At 38.3% G+C, this 23,946-nt stretch overlaps 2 protein-coding genes across 2 annotated transcripts in view; both read left to right on the forward strand.

Annotated features, from left to right (window-relative positions):
* LOC118827702 (class I histocompatibility antigen, F10 alpha chain-like) overlaps positions 1–23,946 on the forward strand; it is a 45,958-nt gene that overhangs the window by 4,885 nt on the left and 17,127 nt on the right. The window lies entirely within an intron of this gene.
* LOC118827791 (BOLA class I histocompatibility antigen, alpha chain BL3-6-like) lies at positions 5,950–21,240 on the forward strand. Its single transcript, XM_036599262.1, has 6 exons — positions 5,950–6,072; positions 15,167–15,427; positions 18,881–19,153; positions 19,706–19,990; positions 20,072–20,173; positions 21,128–21,240. The coding sequence occupies exons 1-6, from the start codon at positions 6,024–6,026 to the stop codon at positions 21,136–21,138; spliced, it is 981 nt and encodes a 326-aa protein (XP_036455155.1). The 5' UTR covers positions 5,950–6,023; the 3' UTR covers positions 21,139–21,240.

Consider the following 23,946-nt stretch of genomic DNA (forward strand, 5'->3'; position numbering starts at 1 on the left):
CTGCACTGCTGGCTTTGAGACTTATCTACTGTTTAGATCAGTCTCCACACTCAGAACTGGAGCTTCTCATCACTATTAACTACCAGATATCACAGCTCATCAGGAACTGCATATTTACTCAGCTACAGTAATTACTGCAGACACACTCAACATGGTGGAGATGCAGGACCAAAACTACATTAGATAAAATAAAGCTTTAGGTTGATTGTATTCAGCTCAGTACTCGGTACTGAATTTACTGTATTATTTATCAAATATATTTATATTTTTAGATGTAAATAATAGTAATAAACTTTATTTATATAGCACTGAAATGAAAATAAGAGTGGCCCGAGGACAGACCCCTGGGGTAAAACAAAGCAGATGTCATGTTTTTCTGATACAAACATAACAAGTACTGTCTGTCTGTCAGATATGTGTAAAAGCACTTAAGTCGAATCCAGTTTTCAAGTCCAGATTTTTCAAGTCCAGAGTCTTTTCTATTTGTTTATTGATGGTAGAACTGAAAATTGGACATTCAGTTTTGAATATTTAAAGAAAACAAGCTAAAGAATAGAGTCTGCTTAATTGTATTATGTTGTTCAAAGGCACAATATTGTAAAAACTGCCTTTTTCTTGTATTTTTGTTGTTCTCTTTTTTAAGAAATAAATGTGAAATCTGCATCTTCTGTAGTTTCCTCTATTTTTATTTGTATAAACCACTCAGGGTCCATATTCACAGATCCCCTCAGGAGTCTGTATAACGTATAAATGAATACAAATTAATAGTAGAAAAACGTTCCAAAGATACAGAGCTGCTGTCTGCTCAGAACATGTGGGCATGTCAGAAACAAAATGATTGACAGTGGTGTCTCCTTGGCAACATAAACAACCCATGACACCGTCAATTGGTGTGGTTCAGCCTTATACATTTGAGCCCCTCATGCCAGGCAGAGGAAAAGACCACTCTACTTGGTGGTCCGATATAATTACATTGTGCAGATCATTTTTGAGAACTTAAGCTACATCTTATGACGAATAGATTTGAATGCTCAGCAGCAAATTAACAAACACTCCAATCTACAGTCATTTGTTGCCAAAATCTGTATATCTCATTCAATATAAATATGTGCATGTGCACTAATGCCCCCTATACCATCATGAATGTTGTCCTTTGCACTGTGTTCTAATAACAAGGCTAGTGGTCTTTAGCATGGAGGACACAGCATCTATGATTTCCAAAAAAGAATTTAAAATTTTGATTTGTCAGACCTCAGGAGACTTTTCTACTGCACCTCAGTTCATTTTAAATGAGCTCAGGCCCAGAGAAGGTGGCAGCATTTCTGGACCCTGTTTATATTTGGTTTCTTCTTTGCATGGTAGAGTTTTAACTTGCATTTGTGGATGCAGTGATGAACTGTGTTCACAGACAGTGGTTTTCAGAAGTGTTTCTGAGCCCATGCAGTGATTTCCACTACAGAATCATTTCTGTTTTTAATGCAGTGCCGCCTGAGGGCCCGAAGATCACGGCCACCCGATATTGGCTTTCTGCCTTGTCCCTTGTATACAGAAATTTCTCCAGATTCTCTGAATCTTTTAATGATATTATGTACTGTAGACGATAATCCCCAAGTTCTTTGCTATTTTATATTGAGAAACATTAAGGTTTAATCCATCACTGTAGAACATACAGAACCCCACAGACAGAACCTTGGATTGTATCTATGGGCTCAACACTTTCAGTATTCATAGATCAAATCATACATTTCACTCTGAAAAACCAAATGTTTTATAGTCACAGAGATCTTGAGGATTATAAGCACACTGAGCTGGACTAACTGCTTTTCAAAATACACTGAAAAGTACTTAATCTAAAAAAATGAAATTTAAACACACATTGTGGACTTTTAACTGATTTGGACTTTAGACTGAAATCCTTTTACTTTCAGTGACCGTATCGCTTGCAGGCAAGTTAACATAACAGCATTGAGTCTTAAAGAGGTGAATACAGTAAATAGAATAGGAGTCTGGATACTTTCAGAACTACAGAGCATCTCCTGCCTTTCAAATGAGAAGAGACACTCTAGATCAATATCTAGACCCCAGCCTAGTTTTAGCTGAATAAGAGCTGTTCACTTTAATTTCTGCTGCTGTCAGACCGGTTTGGTACCAAAGTCACATGATTTACAGTCAGTGAGGACCTGATGAACAGATACTCTCCTACATTATCACAGTGTGTATTATGTAAAATTATTACATTATGAGTTGCTACACGTGTTTATCACCATCTCTGAACAGCTTCTGTAGAAACATTTTAACCAGCAAACCTCACATTTACTGATACCATCTCACAACTTCCCAGACCCAAACACCGTCTGTATAGGTTGTGTACATTTAAATAGCTGCGCTAACACGATCTCCATCTCAGTCAAAACTACAGTGAGATTTTTATAGATTTTATAGATTCATGTCTTATTTCAGTTAATGTCAAGAATGAAAACCGGACAAAATGAAACTGAATGAATGAATCTGATCTCAGAGCGCCACCTAGTGGTGTCATTTTATGAGAGCTACTCATATTCAGATCAGTGAGTATTTGGGTGGTAATGATCAGCTGGAAACTGATAGACGTGTTTAAATAGCTGGGATGAGTTTACAGTGATGAAGTTAAATGTGAGTAACTCTGTACAGATGACTGTAACTGTTTTAGCTGGTTTAGCTGTAAAAAAAAGAGAACAGTTACTAAACTCACTGTTGGAGTGCAGCCTATAAAAAGGAAAAATGTTTAGTGTTAAGTTTCTCAGAAAAAAGAAATATTACTTTGTAATATAAAAAAAAATGTGAATATTAAGAGCCAGTTCTGAGGAATTAATACTTCAATATATACAGCAGTGATTTAAAGAAAAATCTTATCATGTAGATCTTTAGACGACAAAGAAAGCTTTGTAATTCAGCTCTAATTTATTCATCTGAATTTTAATTATTGAATTAATTTAACATGAGTAGTTTGTTTTGTGATAAAAACAGACCAGTAGAAAGTGAGTTTGCTGGAAAAACAGAAGTTGCCTTTTATTTAATTAGGCATTATGTTTTGTCCAGCAGATGGTGCTGTAGGTCTGACTCAGACTCATATGTTATATATTTATCATAACTGCAGAAGAGAAAATACCATTTATATGAGTATTATTATAGTGCACAATGGAGAAACTCAATATAGTACAAGCTGCAGGTTATAGTGCAGTTACTTCTACTGTATAGTCACTTTATAATAACTGGATTTCTCCTTTACAATGTATGTAGTCAACTCAAGTCCATTTGTTTAAATTTATCCTGCAGCATTAATAAACCTAGTAGCTGTTGTTGTATTGTTTACTATTTTTTTTCAGATAAAAGTGGACAAGCTCGGACACTGTCATCGGCCTGGAGTGCTCTTGATTTTAGATTAACTTCAGATGTCCTCCATCTTTCATTTCGTTGTTTATTCTCTCACTGCTAATATTAATAAATAACTCACCCAAAATATTCAAAGAAACATTTTTTTGTGCAAAAAGCAAACTTGGAGAAAGGCAGCATGTCCAAAGCTAGTTTTCCTCTCAAAACAGCATCTCCTTTTCTCTGTCTTCCACTTTTGGCCCAGAACAGAAGATATCACTGCAGAGGGTGGAAATGTCAGATACTAGGTCTGGAGACATCTAATATACATCAGCTGGCCACTTCATTAAAACCTCATTCTTGTTTCTACACTCATTGTCCATTTAATCAGCTCCACTGACCATAAAGGAGGACTTTGTAGTTCTACAGTTACAGACTGTAGTCCATTTATTTCAATAATGTGTAAATTTATAAATTAAGCAATGTAGTAATTACTCCAACTTAAAAGCTTGAGTTTCAGCAACAGTGTAGTTTGTGTAATCACTCATCAGACATGAGCCAATCACCAAAAACACGTTAGTGTAAGGTGCTAAGGTGCTAACTGTTCACTGATATCAATATTGGGTTTTCCTATTTTCAGCCTCCCAACACTGCAGTACTTCTACACTGCAGTTACACCAGGAATAAACTTCCCAGAGTTCACTGCTTGATGCAGAGCAGATTGTGTACTATGACAGTAACATCAGGAAGGTGATCCCAAAGACAGACTGGATGGAGAAGAGCGATGCTGATGAACCAGAACACTGGAAAAGAGACACAGAATCTGCAGAGTGAATCACTGTTTATCTGAACTGAACTGAATTATGAAGTATTTCCACTCAGTTACGTGGTTTTCTTTCAAAATAAGGCAGTTTGGTTGATCCACCTTAATTTACCTAAACTGGCTAAACTTAATGTAGTATCACATTTTCAACTGAACTCATTAAAGTTTATTGAACTTGATTTACTAGTGTTGCTTTAACTTGCATTGGTCCAACTTGTCTTACTAGAGTTGGTTTAAAAATGGACATTGTAGTGCCCAGTCAGTTTAGAACCACACTCAGCTAGCTGATTATCCAAAATATGGGTTTTCTCCTAAGAGGAAAGACAGCACGGAGATGGTAGATGGAGAAGTAAAACAAGTACCCAACATACAAAGAGATGGAGCCAGGAGCCAATAAAATCTCTGAATACAAGACATAATCAGAAACATTCTTCTCACTGAAGTAGTCAAGTAATGTGGTGTTTATCCTATTTTATGTAAAACAGACTTAATTTTTTCAGGTATGCACCATATAGCAGGTGGAAATCTGACAACAATTCATTCTCTTTGTTTGACTTGATTGACTTTGGTTGATTTAAAGCTTGGTTGATGTTTGGTTCATGTTCTCTTAACGCTCATACATTAAATACTCTCTAGTATTCAGATACTGTCTAACACAGTGGGAAACACGTCTCTGTCCCAAATTCTAAATGTGTTTCTATTTACTAAAAATAACTGAGTTGGTCAGAGAAAACATTAAAAGTAATTATTTGTATTTTTGTCAGTTCAATAAACATTCTAGATAATTAACAAATCACAGATTCATATTTTTATTGCATTTTACAAAATGTCCCACCTTTTCCAACTTTTGTTTAACCTATAAGTTTGAGTCAGACCTACAGCGCCAACTGCTGGACAAAATCACATAAGACAACAAAGATAACAAAGATAACAAAGTCACTTTCTGTTTTTATCACACAACAAACTGCTGTGTTCAATTAATTCAGTAATTTATATTCAAATTAAACTACCTGATTATTGGTGGTCTGTATGTCTGAAATAGTGCTGCGAAGTCAAACCTCCCTATTTTTCAGCTTCTTAGTGCAAAAGCTTATTAATAAATGACTGACAGACAGAAACACTGCTGTCACAGATCAGGTACATTAATTAGAGTCTGATTTCATGGGTTTTACTGTGTCAGTGTTTGACCAGCTAAACAAAATACGTGATATTGGAAATAGACCTGAATAAAACAGGCAAATATACTAAGCTGCATTTGTGAAAGTTCATAGATGCTGATCTCTTCTTTTGAAAATAAACTTCCAAAGTCCAAAAATCACTTACTTTCATGTCTACACAAACTACTACACACTAAATCAGGACTGTGACATTTCACGGATCAGCCTGGTCAGTCCTGGGTCATTCAGCAGAGTGGTCAGCTTTTAAAGCGGTAAATAATAAATCTCTGCAGTGTGATATTTGGGGATTTCTGTGTGGAGAGTGACACACTGACTGCAGGTGTACATTACTGCATTACGGAGCTCCAGTATAACTTCACTGCAGTCAGGACCCGGTTAACTTACTCAGGCTGCAGCAGCTACAGCAGAGATATGAGAGCCAACCCTGCACTTCAGTTTCATTTCAACGCCCTCTTCTAACTCCGCTTAGAAATTCTTCCTTATCTCCTATTGGCCAGAGCTCCAGACTCCCTAATTCTCATTGGTCAGATTTCTACTGTGTGTAAGCCCCCCCCACCCCCCGCTGCTCCTGCTGAGTCTCCAGAGCAGAAAGATCTCTCAGTGGTTGAAGACATTGAGGAGGTAATTTCTCTCATTATGGTTCCAGTCCGCAGTGAGAGACGGGACACATCATGAAGTCCCTGCTGCTCCTCATCTTCACTCTTCATCTCGCCTCAGCAGGTCAGTCCAAAGGCTAAAGTTGAGTTTGAACAGTTTCCCTGCTTGGAAATGACACTCAAACTCATGTTTATTATATATAGAAAATCTGGGTTCTATTCTGTACATAGGACAGATAATAGATTACAGAGTATGTTAACACAGACTGGGCTTTGAAGTAGGAAAGTCAGAGCTGGGAATTGTGGCATTTTTCACATCTGTCACAAAATGGAAAAACACAGAGGACTCTGAAGCTTTTTTCTGTGTGTGTGGGTGTGTGTCTGTGTGTGTGTGTGTGTGTGTGTGTGTGTGTGTGTGTGTGTGTGTGTTCTTCAATTTAAAGTAATCTCATTTAAAAAGCAGAGAAGCTGTTCTTACGATGGTCGGCATGACAACAGTCGTAATTATTATTAGTGCTTTATATCATTGATGAGCTTCTATGTCAGACATCACAGTGCAGTGTTTGGAGACATAGCTTTATCACATGATTCTTTCACTGCCACAGAAAAACGTTTATTTTAGTGATGGTCAGGGCTGTGAATCAAATGACGGACAGTCCAGTCTCTGTAGAAGAGGTCAGGGTCATATGGAGATCTAAAACACCTCAGGTGTGGCTTTATTACTGGACAGATATCAGCCCAATTTGGATCTAAGTGAATGTAGAGTTTCTCTCAGATGGTCGTCTCCTGACCAAACAGCTCACTTCCGATGGCTCGAGTTTGAAGGCAAAAGCTGGGGGCCTGATTTTCGCTCACTGACTGACTGACAGCTTTGTTGAAATGGGCATGCATGAAGAGTGTAGCTAGCCCGGTAATGCACCCTAAGCCAGGGTTTCTCAACCTGTAGGCTGCAGACCACCAGTGGGCCATGAAGCACGATCAAGTGGTCTGCGAATCAGGGGGAAGCTGTAGTTCCTACTGGGCCAGTAACGTCACTTTAAGTCATAAAAAGTGGAAAAAGCTTAACTTAAGCTATAACCTATATAACTATTAATACAGACATACAAATAAAACTCCACAGTAACAGGGCTGCTTAGATGTCATCAATTTGAGACAACGCAGCCGCGGGCGCGCCAGAGTTGAAGCTCCTTAGATGCTTTCACCCTAGTTTTTTCTGAAATCTCTGAATCTTTTAATGATATAATGTACTGTAGATGGTAAAACCCCCAAGTTCTTTGCTATTTTACATTGAAAAATGTTAGTTTTATCTTGAACCCCTCCACATCTTTACGTCTGAAAGACTCGAGTCTTTCTGAGATGCTCTTTTTATACCGAATCATGTTACTGACCTGTTGACAGCTTAATTAGTTGTCAGATGTTCCATTAGGTGTTTTTTAGCATTACACAACTTGTTTACTTGTCTTTTGTTGCCCTGTCACAACTTTTTTTTTTTTAAATGTGTTGCTTGCATCAACTCCAAATTTTTTTTTTTGAAAATAGCTTAGGGTGCATGTACCCATTTTTGTTTTCCTCCCACAGTCCAACGACAAGCAGTCAGCCCAATTGGACATGCTAATTTGGCCCTGGATGTGAATGTGTGTGATTGAATATGTTTGTGTGACTGCCCTGTGATGGACAGGTGACCTGTCCAGGGTGTTTCCTGCCTTCTACTCAGTAACTACTAGGATAGGCTCCAGCTCCCCCCTGTGACCCTGAAGGATAAGCAGTTTAGAAAATGTGTATTTAAATGATTTGCACATCATTTGTATTGTTTTTATTTACATTTTGTAAATTTTATTTACATATTACATTTTGATCCTGAACCTACAAGTGTGTGGTGTGGGGTTTGAGGGGTGTCATGTACTGACAGCTGTGTCCCCCTCACTTTTAAAATGACTGCTATGCTCCTAGCGTTATTTGCCAGGCCAGTTCTGAAACAGGTGAGAACAGACTGGGACATTTTCATAGGAATATACAGCATCAGTGACTGGCTGCATTAACAAGTGAATAGAGGATGTGACCTCCTTCAAGACCATCACCACACAGGCAAACCAGAAGCCGTGAATGACTGCAGAGGACGCTTTCTAGACACCAGAGACGCACGGCGTAAGGGGCAGGGCATTCAAGTCATCGCTGACTACAAAGTGACATCACATGCCTGTGATGGCGATGCCTCGCTCCCAGACACACTGAACGATTTCTGCGCTAGAGGAAGACCACCCCCCCGCCCACAGTAGACATTAGGACTGCTCTTTCCAGAGTTAGAACCCTTGGAAGACTGCTGGTCCAGACAATGTATCTGGCCAGGTGCTCATTTTTTTGCTGACCAGGCAGTTGTTCTAGAGTGCCTTAAAACAACCACCATCGTCCCTGTGATGAAACAATCGACTGTGTTCTGCCTCCGTGACCACCAACCCATATTGCTCACTCCAGTCATCATGAAGTCATGAAACACATAAAGAGTAGTCTTCCTTCCACACTGGATCCACTTCAGTTCATGTTTCACCCACTGGTCCACAGGGGACGCAGTATGCTCTGCCACTGATCTCTCACTGACCCACCTGGACAGAAAAGACAGTTATGCTGTTCACAGCATTCTGCACAATCATACGACAGCAACGTATTGGAAACCTGAGCTTACTGGGCCTGAACACATCCCGTCGCAGTTGGATCCTGGACTTTCTGAATGGGAGACTTCAGCCTGTCACAATCGGCAAGAACACCTCCAGCACCACCACATTGAACACCAGTGCTTCCCAGGGCGGTGGGCTCAGTCCCCTGCTGTTCACACTGCTGACTCATGACTGCTGCAAAGCAGAGCTCAAATCTCACCATCAAGTTTGTTGATGACACTAAAGTGGTGGATCTTATCAGCCACAGTAACAAGTCAGCATACAGGGAGGAGGTGGAGCGGCTGGCAGACTCGTGCAGAGCCAACAATATATCTCAATGTTGATAAGATGAAAGAGATAATTGTTGACTTCAGAAGGAAGTCAATAGTTTAACTGTGGAGATGTCAAAAACTCACTTTGATGTGCTGGGGCTGAATCTGCTGTTCCACATGGGCGACAAGTAACTTAACCATTCGGCCAAACGACCCACTACAAAACACACGTTCAGAGACCTTAAAATGTCCCCATAACTCAGCTTTAATGGGAATTTAACTACAAAACACAGGTTCTTTTATATGGTTTTGTAGCCATTATAAAAAAGCTGTCGAGGTAATGCTGACAGTTTTTTAGCCCTTCAGTGCACAACAATGTGTGTGCAGTACTGATTTAAGTAGCTGTTAGTATTTGACTTAAAAGGGGGGTTTAAAGAGAGGGTTAGATTTCTGTTTACACATCCCAAAAAATGCCTGCACTCACATTACATCCAGCCAGAGACACATTATTTTAATAGTAATTTATTGCTTGATATCTGACAGCTTTATCAAACATCGCATTTTATGTCAATATCATGCAGCCCTCATCATCAGAGTGTCTTTACCATCTACACCTCCTACCACAACCGTTGCATCCGCAAGGCCCCCAGCACTGTGGACGACCCCTCCCACCCATGGACTCTTCACGCTGCGGCCATCTGGCAGAAGGTATTGGAGTATCTGTTCCACCACCTCTAGACTTCATAGTGGCTTCTTCCTGGACTAATGTAGACCCTCCCCAACATCCACCGTAGACTGATCACCCCTTTACCATCACTGCACACCTCAGTCTTCATGTACTGTTTACAGTGATAATGTTTGCACTAGTTCCTTCATCACTAATATGCTACCTGATGTCATCCATGCATATATATATGCATGTGTGTATGTACATATATGATACCTAATTGCATGTACTGTTTGTTGTCCTGTCTAGTGTTTATTGTCTTGTGTATTTAATGGGCTGTATATTTATTATCTGGTGTATTTATTATGTATTCTGCACTGGTTTCACCCTGTCGTGTATCTGCACTCTGTGTAGTCCTGTGTAACGTGCTGCTGTTGTGTGTTGCACCTGTTGGCCTGAAAAACGACATTTGGTTCCAATGTATACAAGTTTTATTGAGAAATGACAATAAAGACCACTTGACATGATTTGACTTGACTTGTTATTAACCCAAAGTTGCAGAGGAGAGAATGTGCGGTCTGGCACTCCAGCAGAACTATGCTTGACTGTTCTGGTTTGTCAATTTTTTCTCACGACCCCACAAACAAGCAGTTGATCACTCTCCCTCAGAGGAAAGGAATGTGTTAGGGAATGTGGAAGAGCAATAGGAAAGCAACAGTTACAAAATACTAAGCTGGCTTTGCTCATTTATTAACCACATTCTAAACCTCATATTGATCACTGATAAAAACTACAAAACCCAAAATGACCAGAGTGTCATAAATAAATGAAATGTTTACCTTGACTGTTGCTCTCTCTTCGTAGACTGCGAGATCATGAATGTGGTGACAGTTAACTTCATTGGTTAACATTTTTTGGGGCAAAACATGCCTACATGAGTGCTGTGTGGGGTGTTGCTGCAGCTTGGCTGTCTTATATGGGGTAGGTAGGTAGGTAGGTAGGTAGGTAGGTCTATTTCCATTGTTAACATTACATATAAAAACTCAGACTAGTGTAGATTCAGTGCTTATTTTTGACAGTAAATGAAATGGCTATATTTGCATTGTAAAGAAATCTTTTTCTACAGTTTGTGGACCCAAAGTCCCAGTTTATGCACCTCGGAACATTCAAAAATATTCTTCCAAAAAAAACAAACAAATCAACACCTAAATACACATTTATAGTGATTAGTATGCTTCCATCATGGTGCTGCAAAGTCCTCATGCAACCGATGCTATGAAAAAGAAACCTTACGGCCAAACAAGCCCAACTGTGGCCCAGGGCCTGTAACTTAGGATGATCTATGGCCAGCATGATAGGAAAAAAGGTACTAAACTGCCACTGTGGTGGTGAGGTACCCTGTATTCTGTACACCCTGTATTGACTCCAGCCTTTTTTATTATTTGTTCTGTTTTAAAATGTTTATGAAATGGTACAAATACACACCTTTTTCCTGGGAAATTGATTTAAGGTACACAGGTGGAAATGAAGGACCGTGTCGAATCTTGTCATATCTGGTGGCATGTTTACATTGGCTCGTGTTCAGGAAATGTCTCAGAGTATGAGTGGTGATATCAGATTACCCTCTTATCTCCAACGATCTTACTCACTGGAACAGATCTTAGATCCATATCACTGTTTGTACCATGATGAACAAAAATGTACCTGAACTGTACCTTTTATTCTGACAGTACAGTGAGTGAGTCTTTCTTAATTAGGTTAACAGCAGTCAGTCTTCTGCCTTCTTAAAAATATAGCCAGAGTCAAAATGTTTGGTGTCCCAATAAGACTTTTATCTCCAGTGGGATGGACGACTGCAATGGTCTTTTAACTTGACCTCCCAGCTGCATCTCATTCAGAACACAGTTGCTATAGTTTTAACTGGGATACATAGATACAGGTCAGCTAGTAGAGTCCAAACTACACATGGTGAAGCAGCATTTAACTGTTATGCTGCTACAACTGGAACAAACTGCCTGAAGATCTTAGATGTGCCTCTAATGTAGTGATTTTTAAACCCAGATTAAAAACGTTTCTCTTTTCATGTGCCTCCGACTGGGTTCAGTGACTTGCACTGTACCTTTGTTTTAATTCCCTTTTATGTTTCTACCCCACTCTTACTGTACTTTACCTTCAATAAGCTCATTTTAATATTGCTTACTTTATTCTATGTTATATATTTTGTACTTTCTTTTAATTATGTTTTTGTAACCATCTGTTGTCACAAATGTTTGCACCTTTCTGAGGTGCTAGATGTCAGGATGTCATCAGCTGTATTATTTAGTGTTGTTTATGCTTTCATTTTTCTGTGTTTGCATGAAGCACTTTGGATTGCCGTTGTGTGTGAAAGGTGCTGTACAAACAAACCTGCCTGGCCTTGCCTTGCCTTGCTTTGCCAAGTCAGTGGCATTAAGTCTCTGACATTTGTGTCTGTTAAGCAAGTTTGAGCTAGAAGGAGAGTGATGTGGTTTGTGTAGGTATTGGAGAAAAAAACATGCTGAGAAAGTAATAAGAAAATAATAATAAGAAAGTTGTTCAATCTTATTTTAATGATTCATTATGTTAAAGCAGGGGTAGTAAACTCATATAAACTCATTTATTTATATATATATATATATATATATATATATATATATATATATATATATATACTTTTTTTTAGTTTTTATAAAATCTCATGGATTGAGATTTTATCGAAAATGTGCAGGTTACATGGATCCATTCCACCAATCTTGCTAATCTTCTTCTTGTAGCGTTTTTCTGGAGACACATCTAAAGTGTCCACATATCTTTTCATGTTTTTCGTGGTCATTTCTGATTTATTTTGCTATTTCGCTTTTGGTCTTTATCCACCTGCAGGGTTGTAGCTGCAGTGACAGTGATGAGAACCTCTATCAGAGCACAGTCAGAGTTGCCTATCAACGTGGTCTTCTTAATGACACAATTCAATACTATGAATAGGTCTGGATGACAAGAATGTTCCAGGTATAACAACAGATCCTGTGCTTATTTGAATTAGCCTCACTTAATTTAGCCAAACATTATTTCAGCTAAAAAAAAAAATCACAAGGACCCTAAAAATATATTATTTAAAACATTTACAGAAGTTTAGTTTGTTTTAGGCAGGTGAATAACACATACGACAAATAATACTTATTTAATACTTCAACTTAAACTAGGATAAAATGCTTGGAATTAATAATATAGATTAACCCTTGTGTGGTGTTGATGTGTGTGTTACTCAGTGGTCTGCTGGACCCACCACATTATTGTTTTTAAATCAATACAGCCATAACAATTTATGTAAAAATACCTGATGTTTAAAATATCACAGGTGTCCAGCATAGAGTTCTCCTTTAGCAGCTGTAGCCAGTCAGCAGCCTGTCCATGTTGTCCAACCTCACACACACACACACACATACACACACACACACACATATATATACAAACACATACACACACACACACACTAACAGCAGGCCATGTAGGATGAGAACAGAGCGAAGAACACAGCACCTCCACACTTTTATTCCCTGCAGGTTCAGCACAACCCCACATGTCTAATATAGATGTGTTGGGGGTGAACAGTGTGAAAAATGGGTTATTTTATATGTTGGATATGTTTATATGAACTGGAGTAATAATGTATAACTATAAATATGCCTTTCCTTAAGAAAATGCACAGTGATTGTGCTGCTTAAGCAATTGTTAGACGGTCACTGGCTAACTGTTATTGTGGTATTTAAGGTGGTTGCAAAGGTGTTGATAAGTGGTTGCTATGGTATTCCATGTGGTTGCTAAGGAGTTTGGGGACCTGCCCTGAGAGAGGACATGTCGTTTGGTGACTGTCAGGCAAAGAAAATAATAATGCTTGGGTAGGGGCAAAAATGAAAGGGATTCTGTGGGAGAAAAGATGGATGAAAAACATGACGATGAGTGCAGGTCAGAACAGCATTGAATTCATGCTCTGAGATAGTATATTTTTGCAGAAGTACAGTAGATGTGAGTGTGCCATAAAAAATGAAAGGGATCCTATGGTGGAAAAAAGGGGTGAAATCGAGCGTTGCGGGTGGAGGAGTGCACGTTTCCTTTGTATCTTGAAAACTGCAGGAGAAAAAGGCCGGACAAAAAAGGGTGGAATAATATAACATATTTTGGGTGAACAAACTTTTGCACTCCATTCATTACTGTGTGAAAGTTAATGAAGATTGTACAAAAGTCATACATTCAGACGTGCTACTAGGATGTCACCTTTGGGTGGGCATTTGAATTATTTGGATGCGCAACAACAAAAATGTAGCTTTTCCTAAACAGGGTATGAAAAGAAGGACATAAGTTAATTTTGAGAAAGGGGGCGTGGACAAAAGGGATCCAATCACTGCTTCTGATTTTTGTAGGGTGTCTGTTTTGAATGAGCTGGCCTAGAGCTGGCTAGTTAGCTGGCTACTGACTAAACCAGTGGCCACCAAGTGAGCTGGTAACACACAGCTTGAAAAAGGTGAAAACTCAAGAGTCAAACTCTGCATGACTACTAATATAACTTATAAAAGGCATGTTTTACCTGGATTGTTGAGAGCAGATCACTTAACCATGTCTGTACCACAGGTGTGAAGAAGTGTTGTGTATTAATATGTACTAATATTTTTATTTTACCCTGCATTAACCTCAATTAAAATCTTTATGCTGTTAAATACTTATGTATACATTTCTTATTTTTATATCTTCTATATTAGTTTACTTTTCTTAACAACAACTTACAATAGCCGAACAGCTTCTGAACCTTTTTAATACAGCTACGCATTTTAAATTAAACCCATACTGGTTTATATTGGGCTTTTTAATCATATTGTGTTTTTTAAAATGCAAATATATTTCTAATGTCAAATCTTATTAGGCCCCAACTGTATATTATAATATAAAACATTATATAGTACATTCTGTATGCAGCAGTGTATTGAACTGTGTTGAGGTGGAACTGTATTGCTGTAAACCCATTGAGCCTCTGACATCAGACGGCTTGTCCAATAGAACTGATTAAGCCACACTAAGAACTTCTCGCATTACAAGCAGCACTTTTCACCTGTTCAAACTCACAGGAGCAAGAACCAGTGCAAAGTCTTTGGGAGCTCTGTTTACACCATGATGATTTGTACAGTGAAACGATGAAATCACAAACCTGCCCAAAACCTCATAACTCAATTTTTGTTTCAGTTTTTGACATAATTCGAAAATACCTACTGTCCTTTACATTATGTGTAAATTTCATGAAGAATGGACCAAAAGAAATGGCCCAAAAAAAGTCTGGCTCCATTGACTTACATTGAAAGTGAAGTTTTTCCCATCTACTGTAAAGTTACCATTTTGGAGATACGAGTTTTTGGTCCGACAGCAGTGATACGTTGAAATAATATAAGGACAAAATTTGTGTTTATTGCTTCCGTTGTCTTTTCATTTGGACGTCACAGTGATCAGTTCAGGAACACACTGTAAAAAAGTAGTGCATTAACTTCAAAAGTTAGTTACCATGGTACCTTAAAATTTGAGTTACTTAAATTCTATCAGCATGTTAACAGCTCTTTATCTTTACAGCCAGTCACGCTCTGGACTACTTCCTCACCGGCATCACACGAGGAATCAGCCTCCCAGAGTTCACTGCTGTTGCTCAGGTGGATGGACTTCAAAGCGGGTATTATGACAGTAACAGCAGGAAAGTGACCCTAACGGGTGAGTGGCTGAAGGACAATAAGGATGAACAGCACTGGGACGAGATTAGAGAGAAGTCACTTCGTTTTCAGGAGGACCTCAAAATCTTTATAGATGAAACAATGCAGCTCTTCAATCACACTGAAGGTATGTGTCTATGTTTATGTATGTGTGTGCAGAAACAGCACTGTACAAAAGTCAGAGACCCTTTCGTTTAAATAATTTCCAGTCGAAACAGCCATAAAGTACAAGCTGTTTACCTCAGCTGCCTCACACACTTCTCTCTCATATGCATGTAAAATGGCTGAAGGAGATATATCTAAGGAGATCAGATATGAGGGAGAAAGTCAAAGGAAAGTGAAAAACTGGAAAACTGATCAAAAGCTACAGAGAAAATGGAACTCAATAACAACCACCTGGAAGACCTGGTAGACACCAAAACTGCCCCCATCAGATTAACAGCACTTAAAGCTTTCATCTTTGAGAGAGAAGAGAAAATCAAGCTGCTTCAGATCTGAAAACATCCACAGGTGTTTCTGTCCATCCTTCCACTGTGAGAAGACGACTCAGTACTATGAGTCTGAAAGGATGTGTAGCTGATCAAGAAGAACCTCACTGAGAAAAGGAGACATCAGAACACAGAACCTGGATATCTGAGATGTGGAGTGATGTTTTATGGACTGATGAGTCTAAATTTGGATGTAAGAGTTGGTCGTATGTATGACGATGAATGATTCATCTAACTTTATCTAGAACCATCAGTCAGTTAGTTTGGGATTGCCTGGATTATGAGAAGCAGAAAAAGCAAAACCAGCTTCTAAGACTGAACTTTGGAGGTGGGTCTGCAGATTCTTTGAGAAACTGAAAGTGAGTCTCCTCAGCCGTAACAAAAGTTAAAGAGTGACGCTCTGAATACTGAAACATTTGATATTATATTTAGTTGTTGAGGCTTATGAGTAAATATATAAATATATTAAATATATTAAATAAAATATATGTGTGTTTTTTTCCGATGCTGCAAAATAAATAACTTGCACTTACTGGCTGTTTTGGCTGAAAATACAAAACATTTGTGTAGTACTGTATGTATAAGCAACTGTAAATTCCTTCCTGATTTTCAATAACTCTTTCATTTCCTTCCTCAACATCCTCATATTTACTCAAATTGTCAATATTGGGCGTTTTTCCATTGAACAAGTGATCCTTCGCATCTAAAGCTATATATTCTTCTGAACATGTACTAAATCAGAGGAATTATAAACCAACTGTATGTTGAGTGAAATCACATTTAACAGTTTTGGGCCATACTGCTCTGGTCAGGCCCCTACATTGAGGCTTACTGCCCATTAAATAGATGTCCAGTTTTAGAAAAATCCTACGTAAGAATCCTATGTAATGTGTTTGATATTCTATTGTTTATTGGCTCTCAGCTCCAATTTACAGCGCAGTTATGACAGAAAATGGACAAACACTCTGTAAAAAGAGTAAGACAAGGCTGCCCACTATCGCCACACCTGTTCAACCTGTATGCAGAACATATAATGAGAGAAGCAGAACTAGAGGAAGATGATCGAGGACTCAGGATTAATGAAAGAAAGATCAATAACCTTCGATATAATGATACAACACTCATAGTGGACACTCTGGGAGACCCGGAGGCCCTTATAAAAAAGGTTAGGGAAAGAACAAATTGAAAAGATGAAACTTCAGCTCAATATGAAAAAGACTAAGGTTATGATGACAAGAAAGACAGCTAACTTTACCAACAACAAACAAAAAAAACAAACATTTGGATCCTTGACCAAGTAAAGCCTCACCTCTCACTCGAAGCCCACATAACCAAAAGAGGCTCTTATTTTGTCAAAAGAGATATATCTTGGTATAACTGTAATGCTAGAACTGAAAAAGGGATTATTTACAGCCAAGTAAATTAATTGATTCATTTGATTATGAATTAACTTGATTATTTATTCTGGTGTCTTTTTGCTTAGTGAGCTGAGGAAAGTTTGGGAAGTGATGAAATAAAGATGTTTGAAACATTAAAACATTTGAGTAAAAGGCGATCATTTCATTAAGCTGAACATAAAAATAGGAAACCTTTTAAGGAGGTTGATTCCAATACTGGTCATTTTGGCACCCTTTTATGCATTTGTATAGATTTTTTGGGTCATGCATTCTAGGGTTAAATAGAGAGCTTTTGATCATGAACTGACTGTTTAAGGTTCTGCCACAGCATCTCAATGGGGTTCAAGTCAGGACTTTGATTAGTCCACAACCTTAATTTTGTTTCTCTCAACCCACTCTGAGGTTGATCTGCTCTTGTGCTTTGGAGAGTTGTCTTGCCTCATAACTCAGGTGCACTTGAGCTTTGAATCATTGGCTTTGCCCTGCAGGATTTTCTGGTAGAGAGCAGAATTACTTGTTCTGTTAGTTATGTCACCCACAGGTCTTTAGGCAGCAAATCACACCATCACACTACCACCACCATGTTTCACTGCTGGTATGTTTTTTACTGAGGAATGCTATGGTAGTTTTACGTTAATTTTAGATGTAATGGGACTCCTGTCTTTCAGAAAGTTCTACGTTCCACAGAAAATTGTTCTGAAAGGCTTGGCGGTCTATAAGGTGTTTTTGGCAAATATAGGTTGAGACTTTATGTTTTTCTTGGTTAGCAGTGGCTTTTGCCCTGCAGCTTTTCTATGGATACCATTTTGTCCAGTTTCTTTCTAATGGTGGAATGAACGTTGACCTTACCCGAGGTGAGCAAGGTCTAAGGTTCTTTAGATGTTCATCTGGGCTCTTTTGTGACCTCCTGGATGAGTTGTCGCTGTGCTCTTGGAGGAGTTTTGGTGGGCCATTGGGAAATAAAATGATATAGGGAAATTGGGATACAATGGTACAGCCAAATAATGAATGAGAAAAACTTCTGATGATTTGAATTAATAATGTACATGTATTTGGCGGTGCTAGATAGCATATGACTCTATAATTTTTTCCAAACTGATATATTTTCCAAACTGATATATTTCTTTTGATTGCAGCATAATGTGCTGCACATTGAGTCTTTTTATCCTGCATCCAGTAAGCTGCCCCGCCCCTTACTTAGCTCTAACACATCTGATCCAGCCAATCAGGGACTTGGAAATAGAATGCTTAGCTGGAGCAGGAGTGAAATTGTGGTTGGAACTAGACTCTGCAGGAAAGTAGCTCTCCAGGAGGGTTGGAGACCACTGCTTTGGTCAAGGACTGCTGAGGTTTAGTCTGGCTCTGCTGAATTCAGAGTGCTTCATTACTGCTTTAATTACAATAAAGTCATTTCCATCAAGTTTAAGGAGGCGTCATTTTTCCTTGCAGTTTTAGTAGTTATGTGTCTCAGGTTGCACCATTTACTGCTCACATTTAATCCACCCCCCCCACCCCATCTCCTATTGCTGCTATCTTTAATGTTCCTGTCTGTATAAAAAATGAATAAAAAGAAAAAAAGAATCATTAAAAAAAAAACACTTAACAAACATACACTTTCTTGTTCAACTCAAGAAGAAGTTGAACAAGTTGAAGAGGAAGAAGACAGATTCAATGTGTCAATATGTGTCTTTGCAGGGATTCATACGTGTCAGTGGATGTCTGGCTGTGAGCTGCATGATGATGGAACTAAGAGAGGATACAGTAAATACGGTTATGATGGAGAAGATTTCCTCAGTCTGGATCTGAACACTCTCACCTGGACTGCAGCTAATCAGAAAGCTGTTATTACCAAACAGGAGTGGGAGAAGACGGATAAAGCCAAAAACCAAAAGACCTTTCTGGAGACTGAATGTATCCAGTGGTTACAGAAGTATGTGGGTTATGGCAGATCCACTCTGGAGAGGAAAGGTGAAGTGTGTGAGCTGATCTGTTACTGTGCTGATCTTAGCTTCACTGGGGCTCTGAGCAAAACTTCATTCACCCATAACCTCAACTTGGACCACACATCTACATCCTCTACCAACACACCCTTAATTCCCTTTATAACAGTCTTCAGCTGCTAATCATAATGTTAACTCAGCAGTTCTTCTGTTAGATTCACTTACTTGAATAAGTTACTGATACAAAAAAATGACTTCAAATTTATTTTTTCTACATTTTACATGATTAACGCTTATTATAGTGAGTCCACTCAAACACTCCTGGGACATTCTGAGATCTTTATGTCTGGCTAAATTAGCCATATTTACTGAATGATTGAGTGAAGTTTAGCTCATAAACTCAATTTCAAACACTGCCATCCATTTAACAGTATTATTTTAGCTAGTAATAACAAACATTAGCAAACTGATAATAAGCTCTTTTTTTAAATCTCCCTATACAGGTTTATATAGAGCACATCTTAGATAAGAAAGCTTTGAAACATTTTCAATGATTGGCTCTCTCTCTCTCTCTCTCCAGTCCCTCCTGAGGCGTCTCTGTTCCAGAAGGACTCTTCTTCTCCAGTGGTGTGTCATGCTACAGGTTTCTTCCCCAAAGCAGTGATGATCTCCTGGCAGAAGAATGGAGAGGATCTGCATGAGGACGTGGAGCTCAGAGAGACGCTACCCAACCAGGATGGAACCTTCCAGAAGAGGAGTGTTCTGACTGTCTCACCTGAGGAGCTGAACAAGAATGAATACACCTGCATCATTCAGCACAGCAGCCTGGAGAAGAAGATGGTGTTACCAGTTATTAATCACAAAGGTGAGAGAAATAAGATGTATATTTAGTTTTAAAGTCACTGATGATCCAAATTACAATAATAATGATCTTTGACCAATTTAGTTTCAGATGGAGTCCGGATTGGTATCATCATTGGTGCAGTAGTGTCTGTTCTCCTCGTTATCATCGGTGTTTTTGCATGGATGAAGCAGCAGCAGCAGCCTGGTAAGAGAAGGAAATAAACACGTGGATTATTTATGGTGAATATGTTAAAGTAATCCAGGGAATTTAGACTAGATACTAATCTGAATGTGTTAATGAGGGGCTGCTAAGTGAAACTTAGCTTTTTCAGGTCAGGATCATTCTGTTGGTTTTATGGGCATTCATCCAAGAGCCTGAGCCACTAGGGGGCCCCAGCAACCAGGGTCCTTTCTGTGTTGAGTCTGCATGTTCTCCCTGTGTCTGTGTGGGTTTCCTCCCACAGTCCAAAGACATGCTGTCAGGCGAATAGGACATGCTAAATTGGCCGTAGGTATGTGTGTCTGCCGTGTGATGGACTGGTGGCCTGTCCAGGGTGTTTCCTGCCTTCCGCTCAATGACGGCTGGGATAGGCTCCAGCACCCCCTGCGATCCAGAAGGATAAATGGTTTATACAGTGTGTATGTTGTGTTCTTGACTAGCTGTATGAACTTCACAAGCAGAACAACAACTAATGAACTGTTTTTAACTTTATCATAATCCTGATGCTCTCCACATCATCCCTAAACATCCGCTTCTTTTTTTTTTAACTTGTCAATATGCCATTGTCTTCATGCAGCCAGTGCAGACCAGCATAGTAGCCTTCTTTCTAAACAATAAGAAATCAGTGATGAATAATTTAACTTTACATTAAACTATCATACCTGACAAATATTTAATTCAAGAGGTTCATTTCTAGAACAACTCAGATGTGTTTTATAGCACAAGCCCCAGACTGTACAGCCTGAAACAATCAAAAACAATCAAACAAATAAATAAATAAAAATTATATATGTGATAGTAGTGACACGTCTGACACCACGGTTAGTGTGCTGCCATGGTGGTACTGCACAACCCTCATGTAATCCCTGACCTGATCTTCAATATGTGAATACAGTGTGTCCACTAATGGTCATTTTGTCTTTGTGTTTGTATTTCTAGGACAGAAATAAAGAAGCAGATGATGAGTGATTCTGAATCGACTCTGAGTGAAGAGATCAGTCAAACACTGCTTACATTACACAGTCAACTTTATTAATTAACCTTGAATTTGGAAACTTTTTCTCTTTTTGGCTTCATTTTTCATTTTTTTTCTGTTTTTCCATTTGATATGATGCCCATTGGGAAAATGTCATAGAAGCAGCTATAGACTTTTATTCTGTAGGATCTCAAAACTGTATCACATTGTAATATTTGTTGAATTCAGTATGTTGTATTTGTTTTTTTATTCCTACACTTGCCTTATAAAACCATCCTGAAACTGACCACTGCACTGTAATACACTCAGTTTCAGACTGGACTTCCTTCAGTACAAGCTCTCTGGGCATTTTTAACAAAGTGACAATTTATGGAATTCATTTTCTTTTGAGGTTATTAATATTCATGGAACTGGATTAGATTAGAGTATAAACACTGTAATTCTCTCAAGGAACTGAATCACAGTAGATGTGGGGCTGTGGCCCATTTAGAGTGACGCATGACACAATGATTAATATTTATAATGGATATTCCGTTATGAGGATATAGTCATTAACAATGTTCAGTGTAAAACATTTGCTTTATAAGAAATGGAGATGCATCGATACTGATACTGGTATCAGGTATTGACCTGATACTGCACTTATTCACTCGACTCATGAGCATAAAAACACACTGATACCAGCATTCAATACCGTGTGTGATACAAGTTAGCAGAGCTACTGTAGCTTAGTTTTCTGTGTGTTTGCTCAGTGCTTGATGCACTGTGTGTTATTTTGAATGGAACTCTTTTATTGATGATGATTGTCCTTAGACAGAGCTGCCTGTAGAGGCTGTGTTTCACATACGTCACCCAGACTTAGCGTTTTAATACAGTGTGAGTATATAAATTGTAGGCTTTGTCTGTACATGGTGGTCTATTCAAATGTAGAGTGTGTCTGGCTTTAGAGGATATTCATCTATAGCTTAACCAGCCAAAAACCACTCCAACAAGACGAAAATTCAACACGCAAGCTCCTTGGATGTGATTCCTGCTGTCACTGACCTACAGAGACCATTATTATTATTATTATTATTATTATTATTATTATTATTATAGCTGATATTTGATCCTTGATCGATAGGACATTTACATCAAATCATCAGAGAAAGAGAATTGTTCTTTGTTCAGGAAGTTCTGTCTTTTGTTCCACTGTACAGAATATGAATATATTTTTAACTCTTTAATGATAAAACAGTGTCTTAATATGAATTACCCAAATATGTGAATTTTAAATAAAGTTTTAAATACTTTTTAAAAACTTGTTTTATTGATTTCTGTTCTTCACTGACATCTTTATATCACGCTCTGCCGTTCTTCACTGATGTTAAGTGTTTATATTCAGTATTGGAGATGTTTTAGTGTTTGATATCTGAAATATAGCCTGTCTATGTTCCAGCATAGACATCCATGTGATCTTAGATCTGCAGATACTGACCTTCTGCAAACCCCTTCAGTGAAATACAGAAAACATAGAGAGGCCTTGTTCAGTTATTCTGCTTCTAAACTGTGAAGCTCAGTTCACCATTTATTAGACAGTCGAGCTCAGAGCTCACTTTTAAGAAGCATCTAAAATTGTATCTCTTTAACTTTGCATATAATTAAAACTCTAGGTCTTGTGGTGTCTATCTTTAATTTGATCTGTGTCATTTTCTTATAGGATTCCAAATTAATACTCATAATTTCTTGTATTAATCTTTAATTTTGTCATCTATCTGTAAAGCACTTTGAGCTGCCACCGGCATAAAAAGTGCTATATAAATAAAAGTTGTTGTTGTTGTTGTTGTTGTTGTTATTTTTATTATTATTATTATTATTATTATTATTATTATTATAACCCCATTTTCCAAAAAGTTGGGACGCTGTGCAAAATGTAACTAAAAAAAAATGCAATGATGTGCAAATCATTTAAACCCTGTATTTCATTGAAAATAGTACAAAGACAACATATCAAATGTTGAAACTGAGAAATTTTATTGTTTATTGAAAAATATGTGCCCATTTTGAATTTGATGCCAACAAAAAGTTGGGAAGGGGGAACAAAAGGCTGGTAAAGTTGTGTAATGCTTAAAAAAACACCTGGTGGTTAATTGGCAACAGGTCAGTAACATGATTGGGTATAAAGAGCATCTCAGAGAGGCGGAGTCTTTCAGAAGTAAAGATGAGGAGGGGTTCACCACTCTGTGAAAGACTGCACAATCAAATAGTGCAACAATTCAAGAATAATGTTTCTCAACATAAAACAGCAAAGAAATTTTGCTTTTCATCATCTACGGTACAAAATATCATTAAAAGAGTCAGAGAATCTGGAAAAATCTCTGTATATAAGGGACAAGGCCAAAAACCAGTATTTGCTGGCCGTGATCTTTGGGCCCTCAGACGGCACTGCATTAAAAACAGACATGATTCTGTAGAGGAAATCACTGCATGGGCTCAGAAACACTTCTGAAAACCACTGTCTGTGAACACAGTTCATCACTGCATCCACAGATAATATCCCTGCCCAGATAATCAATTTGCCTATAATATAATATACATATAAAACATAATTAAGAATTTTGCACAGTATTGTTTATTTATGCAATGTACAGTTTCTTTTGCAATTGAACACTTCAAGATTTGGGTTAGTTTCAGTTTCTGATGGGTGGGTTTTAAGTAGACAGTAGAAATTTGCTGGACCTGGCAACCCTGGCTGAGTCTCGAGAGCAGAAAGAAGAAAGCTCCTCAAGAGAGTGAAGAGATC

Source organism: Colossoma macropomum, unplaced genomic scaffold (genome assembly GCF_904425465.1).
Source record: "Colossoma macropomum unplaced genomic scaffold, Colossoma_macropomum, whole genome shotgun sequence".
Classification (NCBI taxonomy): Eukaryota; Metazoa; Chordata; class Actinopteri; order Characiformes; family Serrasalmidae; genus Colossoma; species Colossoma macropomum.